Source organism: Cyrtonyx montezumae, unplaced genomic scaffold, assembly GCF_038088225.1.
Source record: "Cyrtonyx montezumae isolate F1298 unplaced genomic scaffold, pur_monq_1.0 scaffold_3, whole genome shotgun sequence".
Classification (NCBI taxonomy): Eukaryota; Metazoa; Chordata; class Aves; order Galliformes; family Odontophoridae; genus Cyrtonyx; species Cyrtonyx montezumae.
In genome coordinates, this window is record NW_027072034.1 from 100,470,852 (window position 1) to 100,479,533 (window position 8,682).

Genomic DNA, 8,682 nt, shown 5'->3' on the forward strand with positions numbered 1-8,682 from the left:
CAGGAACTCCAGTTTGCCGAGTCATTGTAGGGCAACCTCTGGTCAACTGTTAGTAACTCAAACAGGTGGTAACCAACAAGGGAAACTTGAGAAGCGTGCTACCAATCCCTGCCAAGCAACTGTGCACAGGGGCAAGGCCATGAACAAGCATAGACCTGCCAGGCACAGCCACCCTCAGCCCCGCTGTTTAGAAAAGAAAAAGATTGGGAAGAAAAATACATGGGTTGTGCTGCGGCACGCCCTGTGTTGACAACCACTTCTGTGACTTTTTATTTCAGCTTAAACATTAGCTTGAATGAACTGAAATTAATCCACAGCTCTGCTGCTGGACACGTGAGAACTCAAACACATATGCAGCTCCACCATCCTCCCCCCGCTCAGGAGCAGCACCGTCACTATTAAACGGGCTGGGCAGGAAGCGGCGGCAGCACAGCTGTCTGGCACAGTGAGGGACCATGGTGACCTACGTGCAGCTGAACACCGGAGCCAAGATGCCCATCCTGGGGCTGGGCACCTGGAAGGTAACGGCTTGAGAGAAAAGCATCCGTACCGCAGAGCTCCCTGGCACCAAGCTCGGCTGCTTCTGCTCTGCACGGCTGTGGGACGGAGCCTGTGTGAGAGCGGGGCTACGGAGAAATGGGTGGAGGTGGGCTTCGAGTTCTCAAGTGCTGCTCTTGGGAAATAAATAATATTAGGGAGTGTTACTACCTGTAAGGTAGTTTTGCCATTCTTGTTTTGCAAGGAAACAGGTATTTAACCTGTACTGATTTGAGCTTTGTAAGAAAGCCTTGCTGTTTTCAGTCCTCACCAGGACAAGTGACAGCTGCAGTGATGGCTGCGATCGACGCTGGGTACCGCCACTTCGATGGTGCCTACGTGTACCAGAATGAGAAGGAGGTTGGGGATGGGATCCATCAGAAAATCAAGGAAGGTGTTGTGAAACGAGAGGACCTCTTCATTGTCAGTAAGGTAAACATCTGTTGCTCTTCTGTCCCAGAGCAGGGGTGGGGAAATGCTTCCCAATTTCATGCTCTCTGTTGCATGAGGGCAAGCAGGTTTCTGAACTCAGTGTCAGATGCCTTTATTCCCCATGGCCTTCCAACAAAGATGGAGTATTCCTGTCTTTACAAAAGGGCACACAAAGCTTTAACCCGGCAGATCTCAGTGTAGTTTGGCTTTTTGTCTACAGTTATGGTCCACATTTCATGAAAAACATCTGGTGAAAGGAGCCTGTCAGAAAACTCTTGCTGATCTAAGACTGGATTACCTGGATCTCTATCTCATCCACTGGCCATCTGGCTTCAAGGTACAGAAATGGCAATTGCATTGACTTGCTTTCTTGGGTGAGCTCTCCAGAGCGGCCAGCTATGCTTTCAGCACCACTGCTTTTCCTGTCCTGAAACATCACATCTCTCTGATGCTGCTTATTCAGCTCTATGCTGCCCATGTAATTCATACTTAGGAATTCTTCCCATTGGATGGCATTCTCTGTCTTCTTGATAATGGAGGAAAAAGATATAATTGATGGAAAGGATGCCTTACCCTGCCTGAATTAAAAAGAAGATTTGGTTCAAGAATTAATTATCATATGATGAGAATGTTTTTCCTTTCATATAATAATATCCTTACCTTCCTATACTCCTGTTTGATTTCCTTACAATGCCAGCTTCCCTAATGGGATTGTTACAAGCATTTCTATTCCACGCTGACAGGCAGGAGAGGATCTGTTTCCCACAGATGACAAAGACGTGATTATACCCAGCAACACCGACCTTCTACAAACATGGGAGGTAAGTTAATCCACAGCAGCAGTCCAGTTTTCTGTCTTTGAGAGTCCTTTCCATGTTTTCCTTGCATTCTGCCATCTCAGAACTGTCCTCTCACGCATGTGCATTTACTTGGAAGGAAATCAGGGTAATACAAGTCGATGTCTGCATGCTTAGTCATTACTTCAGCACTGCTGTTCTCTCAGTGTCTCTCCCACAGGGAGAGCCAAAAACTCACCAAAGCTGCAGACCACAGAGGAGATTGAAGAAGATCTCAACATGGCCATAACAACTGTCCAATTCACTACAAGTCCTCAGGCAAATCTTGAAGTGCTCAAACACACTTTTACAGGAATAAAGACATTTCAGGTTATGAGCTTACCTACAGCCTGGGCACAAACCACCCCTCCTTGTACAGCAGCAGATTACTGACTATCATTGTCCTTTTCCTCATGCAACTTGGTGTGATTTTTCACAGTGTCAACAACTGAGGCTTTGAGCTTGGGTGAGATGACAGCCGCGTATCCCTCAGGGAGCACTGAGGGTCTAAATGGTTAATTTGTGCTTCTTGTGAAAATGGGAAGCACGATGCAGAAGATCGTCTTCAGGACCCCTCTTTTATACCAGATGCCGAATTTGCTCCTCTTTCTGCTAGGCTATGGAAGAGCTGATGGATGCTGGCCTGGTAAAAGCCATTGGCATCTCCAACTTCAACCACGAGCAGATTGAAAGAATCTTGAACAAGCCAGGACTGAAACACAAGCCTGCAAACAACCAGGTAAGCTGATAAGTGACCCCAAGTACACATCCTTCATTGACTATGACAACCTGACCTGTTGAATGGGGATATGGAAAAGGAGAACAATGTGAAGAAGGCATGTATTTCTGGGTGCAAAAAGCTCTGAATTAGTCACCTTTTTTTCTCTCAACTTGATGAACTGATTTCTGAAAGTGGAGACACATTTCTTCTTGAGACTTTCTTTCTGGAAGAAAACAAATATGAGTTTATTGAAACCTCTTCATACAAACTGTATAAATACATAATAATAGGTTTGTTGGAGAAAATGTTGGATGCATGTTATCACAAATGCTATTGGGAAATTAGGGGAAATGGCAGCCTCTTACTGCATTAAACGATAACTATTCACGGCCAGCAATATCAGAGTGGTTCTGCCACCATCATCCTCTGCACTTTTTTGTCTCCAGATTGAATCTCATCCATACCTGACCCAGGAGAAGCTGATCAACTACTGTCAATCCAAAGGGATTGCTGTGACAGCATATAGTCCCTTTGGCTCTCCAGACAGGCCACGGTAAGATTATCTGAAATTTTACAGGGGAGCTGACAGGAATTTTGCTTGAAGCATTGCAAATACAAATCCATTAGTCATTCATCATGATACCTGTTGCTAGGTTGCCTGTTCCTGTGGATGTTTCTTGCCATTTATCTTCTGTTCTTTGTCTAGGACTAAACTAGAACATCATTTACCTCTGGATGACCCCAAGATTAAAGAGATTGCAGCTAAGCACAACAAAACAGCAGCACAGGTAGGCAGGTGCTGGACAGTGAGTACTGCTTCCCATATAACTGTCATTAAAAATATATATACCTGCAGAGCCAATATAATGTAAACCCATTCTCTACAAGCTGTGGCACTCTCTGATTACTGCCTAACAATGCAGACTGTTATATGGCTTGGAATATATGCCACTATAATCCATTTGGCCATCAACAAAGAAAAGATTCTTGACCCATCTTCAGGCATCGCTTCTGAGGCCATATGGAAGGAATGCCTTGAAACATTGCTGTATAAAGGTGGCACTACATCTGGCAAATTGCTGTGGAGCACACTCAGCTTCTGTGGCAACCTCACCACCTGTCCTTTCTCTGATTTAGTTGTCAATTCATGCAGGTGCTGCTTCGCTTCCAGATCCAGAGGAATGTGATTGTGATCCCCAAGTCTGTCACACCACAGCGCATTGTGGAGAACTTCAAGGTGAGTGGTTACAGGTGACCTGGCATCACTTCCCCCTGCAGAGCAAGCAGGGATCCTTTCTCAGCCTTCCCAAGACCTCCTCAGACAAGAGTATAGGGCTTTCCCTGCCTGCCTGTTTAGCACTACTAAAGCATTATTTGAGCTGGGCTTGGAGGCCAAGACCAGTAACACAGATGAAAAATCTATTACAGAATGAGCAATGCTCATACACACTTTCTCATATCCATAAAAAGCTCTGTCCTCTTTCTCTTAGGTCAGCAGTCCATGGCATAGAATGGATCCTCCACTATGAATCCACTTTCTCAGCCTATTTTCTTCACATTGTTCCATTTCTTTCAAAGAAGTGATTTCCAGCTTTTTCTCTTGTTAGGTTTTTGACTTTGAATTGACTAAAGAAGAGATGGCAACTATTCTCAGCCTTAACAGGAACTGGAGGATGGGTGTAATGAGCCAGTAAGTGACACTGATTCTTTACTTTCAAGTCTTTCCTTCTGAATGATCACTGCAGAGAGGTTTCTGTCAGAGCTGCTAGGCAGCATGAAATTCAGTTCATTGCAGAAAGTTACTAATTCAAGTAGTAGAAGTATTACTTGAATTGTCCAGTACTAGTTCTTCAACAGACAGGTAAACATACTCATTTTGAAATCAGAGGAAAAAAAAACAGTTGACCACGTGCTCATTTCCAGTTCAGTTTCCAAGAAACTCCCTAACTTGAACCCCAAAAGATGGGCTCCGAGTGATTGATTTGCCTTTCTCTACATCAGAGAAACCAAGAGGTGCATCTTCACACATTCGTCTGGCAATTACACAGTTCAGATCATTGAGTCATAGGATCCCAGAATGGCTCGGGTTGGAAGGGATCTTAAAGACCATGTAGTTCCAATGCCTTCACCTTTGGCTAAGGTTACCCAAGGCCCCTTAGAATTCCCCTTTGGTGGCTCCCCCATGCACTAAACACGTCTCTACCTAACACTTGATTTAGCCATGAAAAGAACCTTCTCTTTTTTATTTCTTTCAGGGCCAAAACACACAAGGAGTACCCTTTCCATGCAGAGTACTGATGCTGTTTAGAACTTGGCCTTCACTAGACCCCGGGTGTTTCATGTGCCTCTCCTCTAACCTTGAGCTCTGTATCCAGCCTTCTTACTGCATCTGCCCCATTGCTGCCAGTGAAGTCAAAGGACGTTTATTCCATTGCTTTTGTCTGAGTTTATTTGTATGTTGAAAAGAGTATTGTTCAATGGAACAAGATGTGTGATGTTATAATATTGTGCTTATTGGAAGAGAGGAGGATTACTGATGTATCTGGGCAGAACTACTATGCAGAAAGCAAGGACAGCTTGGTTGCTTTAACTGCTATTCAGCAAGTGCCTCCAGTCTTACATCAGCACAAAGTTACTTTAAAGGGTGAAGTCATTACTGGCTGAAATACTGGTGTAAGGGTGGTGGTGGGGGAACCTTTCTTTTTGAAATTAATTAAAGTGTGAATGCTTAACCTGTCTTCTTGGCTCATGGCTGGTGCTTATGGAACAAACTGGTGCTTATTCCAGCAGTTCAGCTCACAATTCTCTGCTGTGTGAGGGAGATGAGGTTCTGAGCACCGTGGGGCAATACATTCTGCTCTGTGCATGTCCCAGGGAGTGTGTAATCTAGGGCTTTCTTGGTTATCCTTATGAAGCAAAATGGAAAACAACTGACTGCTAATTGCACATTTTTTGAAAAACCTCTGCTGAAAGGAGCATGCTCAAAGACACTTGGCAGCCTGGAACTGGATTACCTGGATCCCTACCTTATGCACTCACCTTCGGTGTTCAAGGAATAGTAATAGTAATGTGCTTGCTTTACCATGACCTCTGCTTTTGAAGACTTACATAGTTTTACAGCCCAATAACTGCTACCATGTTAACTCTGTCTTTGATAAGTACAAGCATTACTCATGATTGTACATGGATCTGAGTGGTTTCTTTCCCTGGAGGTGTTTGGGTGAGTCATCACTTTGTGAGGCCAAGGACAAATACCTGCCTCAATTGGAATAGTTGCTGGCTAGAAATACCGGATGGGTGGTGTTTCTTTAATTGTGTCACACAGTGTCTATTTCTCTGTTTAAACAAAGGAGATTTGGGGATGGGTGCAATGTCAGACACACTGCAAAAATTACCAGTACCCAACTTTCCACAAGAGAATCTAACTGGGCAAGCTCACCAGTTCTTTCTCTGTTCTCGTAAAAAGGAAACAAGGAACATAAGGAAGAATGTGTTCAGGCCCTGTCCTGTATCATGGATAGTGACTTCGCTGCACTCTGCTGCGCCATGGAAGAGCTGTTTGATGCTGATCTTCTAAAAGCCTTTGGAATCTCCAGCATTAACTGTGACTGAAAGAATCCAAAACAAGCCAGGATTGAAATATAAACCCGCAAACAACAAAGTAAGCTGATAATTACGAGCCCAGGTGAATAGTTCACAAGGATTATGAAGTTCTGATTAAAGTTGCTTCAGGATATGAAAAGAGGTAGAACAAAGTCGACACTGTGTGTACTCCAAATACCACTCTGTGGAGAATTCTGGCTACAAATGTAATCTGAAATCCAGGAAGAAAACTCTCTAACTTCAGTGGTGTCAGAAAGTGACATGCCTTTATTCCTCACAAGAAACACTAGCTGACTTCACAAGCAAGCACTTTTTCTCAGAGTTCAGTGACTACATTTAACAGTAAAGACATACATATGCAGTATGTGGGCATACATACTCATTCTTTATCAAGGACTCATTAATATATGCTAATGTACCTTCTGGCATATGCTCAGTAGTATCAAGGGTGGTCAGGTGTCCTACTTCTTCCCCATTTTCACCATCAGCTTCATCACTGAGACCTTTGGCTAACTTTCAGCTACTTCTTCCCAGTGTGAAATTTTTCATTGCTTATTAGACCATACTGAGCTACTTTTAAAACAATATATGTGGAATCTGAGGAAAATGTCCTTGCATCTATTGGGTGCAAAAAATCTATTATGACTCCTCTGCTTCTTGTGAGGCAAAATTGTTGAGGTAAAAGATAAAAGTATTCTATTATGTCCCCAGTGCAAAATTCTTGAGGAAAAAAAGACTGTTCACTCACTAAAGGTGAAATGGAAAGTTTTAGAACTATCACTCATGGATTCCTTTTGCTAAACTAATATATCGGTTCTTAAACTAATGTACTATTGGGTATTGCTAAACAAACCAACCTATATCACAAGACAGAACAGGAAACTTCATTGTGCTCTCACCTTGCTAAACCCCTGTTTGCAGATATAGGAACACTTTGTGAAATACGTTTTTCCCAGCTTAAACAGAAAATGGAGACTCTGTGAAATGGTCCCATAAGTGCCAGCTTGCTTCCTTCAAACTCTTAACTTTTCAATATTCTTTATTCTGATCTCAATTATAAACAAAGAGCTGTTTAAATGGGATGTGTTTGGAAAGCTGAAGTCGTCTGGGGACACTACGCATCACTTATTTAATATATTTTTAGATCATTACTTTTTCACCCTAGTAACTGAACAATGAGCCTTAGTTCCATGTACTTAATTCAAATGTGTCTGCTGTCAACACCTCCTATAGTAGTGCATCGAGGGCTTTGCTGGCTGCTGCCTCACAGCCTTATTGACTCCCTTTTCCTCTCTCTCTTCAGTTACCTTCTTGTTGGCAAGTTACAACTCCTTCTGTCACCAAAACACCTCATTTGGTGTAGCTCAAAAAATGACAGCTTCCCCTAGTTCTGCCAGGTTAAAAGCCTCCTCTTCAGGACAGTTACACGCTCATGTCCCACAGACACTCCCCACATTCCTCTGTTTATAACAGTGCTCCTTGCTATGGCCTCAGAGCCAGACTCACTGGGGCTTTTTGGAAAGACAAAACATAACTTCTTCAAGCTCTTTGTGCCGTGGCAGTGTCAGAATGTGGCTGCTGCTTCTTGGAAGTCCATCTCTGTACAGCCACACGCAGGGACTCAGCAAAAGGATAACAAATTCCATAGCAGCGACATGGTCACACTCAAGTTTAACTCTGCCCCCGTGTGAACAAGCATTAAAATACACCCTCCATTCTATCATAAGGGCTCTGTGCTACTTCTTTTGCAAAAGTATGAGTTATCCTATGACATCTACATCATGTTGCTACAGCTCAGCTCTTCTCATCTCTACTCCATCTTTCTGCATTGTGAAACTCACCCCAGTGAACGTACTGGCCTTTGAAAACAGGCCATGGAGACCTGTCTATAGCTGATGGTTGTTCAACCTTTTGGCTTGGCAGGGCTGCATTGAGCAAACAGGAATTGCCTTGGGCTGAATATAAAAGATATAATAAATTTAATGTATATAAGTAACAGAATGTTTTTTAACATACTTCAAACAAAAAACAGAGCAACAAAAACATAGAACCAGTGGGATGTTTGACCTGGTTTTGTGAAACTAATGCATCACGCTGGTTCGATGGCAGTGGTTGCCATTCCTAGTGAATTCTCTAGGTGTTCATCAGAGATTTTTGAAGAAATATTACTCTTCTTGTGCTTCATCCTTGAAAAAACTGTTCACAAATGTATGTACTGCCAAAAAGTGATGACATGAATAAGGCGTGACTGTGAATCGAGGGATATTTTTCTTTGGAAAGATAGGGCTTATGAATGTCCAGTAAAGAGACAAGAAAAAATTGTTCTTTGAGTTGAATGTGATTGCAACTCCATAAATTCCACATGAAAAAAGTAATATATTTATGTTGACTGAAAACGAATTCACAAATATACAGAAGTATGATAACTTTTTTTTTAAATCTTGAAAACTTCTCATATTTCTGTATCAAAATTGAAAGCAGGACTGAATATTTTACACTGTATTCAGCACTGTGTTTAGACAGTGTATCAAAATGAATGAAATTATTTGTCAT

At 42.6% G+C, this 8,682-nt stretch overlaps 1 protein-coding gene across 1 annotated transcript; it reads left to right on the plus strand.

Moving 5' to 3' along the window:
* The first annotated feature begins 420 nt into the window (after positions 1–420).
* LOC136052450 (aldo-keto reductase family 1 member B1-like) lies at positions 421–5,263 on the plus strand. The gene is made up of 10 exons (XM_065742597.1): positions 421–521; positions 802–969; positions 1,190–1,306; positions 1,713–1,790; positions 2,422–2,544; positions 2,973–3,079; positions 3,233–3,314; positions 3,680–3,763; positions 4,134–4,216; positions 4,782–5,263. Exons 1-10 carry the CDS (start codon positions 456–458, stop codon positions 4,822–4,824), a joined length of 951 nt encoding a protein of 316 aa, XP_065598669.1. The 5' UTR covers positions 421–455; the 3' UTR covers positions 4,825–5,263.
* The last annotated feature ends 3,419 nt before the right edge of the window (positions 5,264–8,682 follow it).

What these genes read in the sequence shown, in the direction of transcription:
- LOC136052450 (XM_065742597.1), top strand. Translation starts at nt 456, where the DNA reads ATGGTGACCTACGTGCAGCTGAACACCGGAGCCAAGATGCCCATCCTG. An exon ending in ACTGGCCATCTGGCTTCAAG is followed by an intron (nt 1,307 to 1,712) that starts GTACAGAAATGG and finishes CCACGCTGACAG; the next exon opens with GCAGGAGAGGATCTGTTTCC. An exon ending in ACAAGCCTGCAAACAACCAG is followed by an intron (nt 2,545 to 2,972) that starts GTAAGCTGATAA and finishes TTTTGTCTCCAG; the next exon opens with ATTGAATCTCATCCATACCT.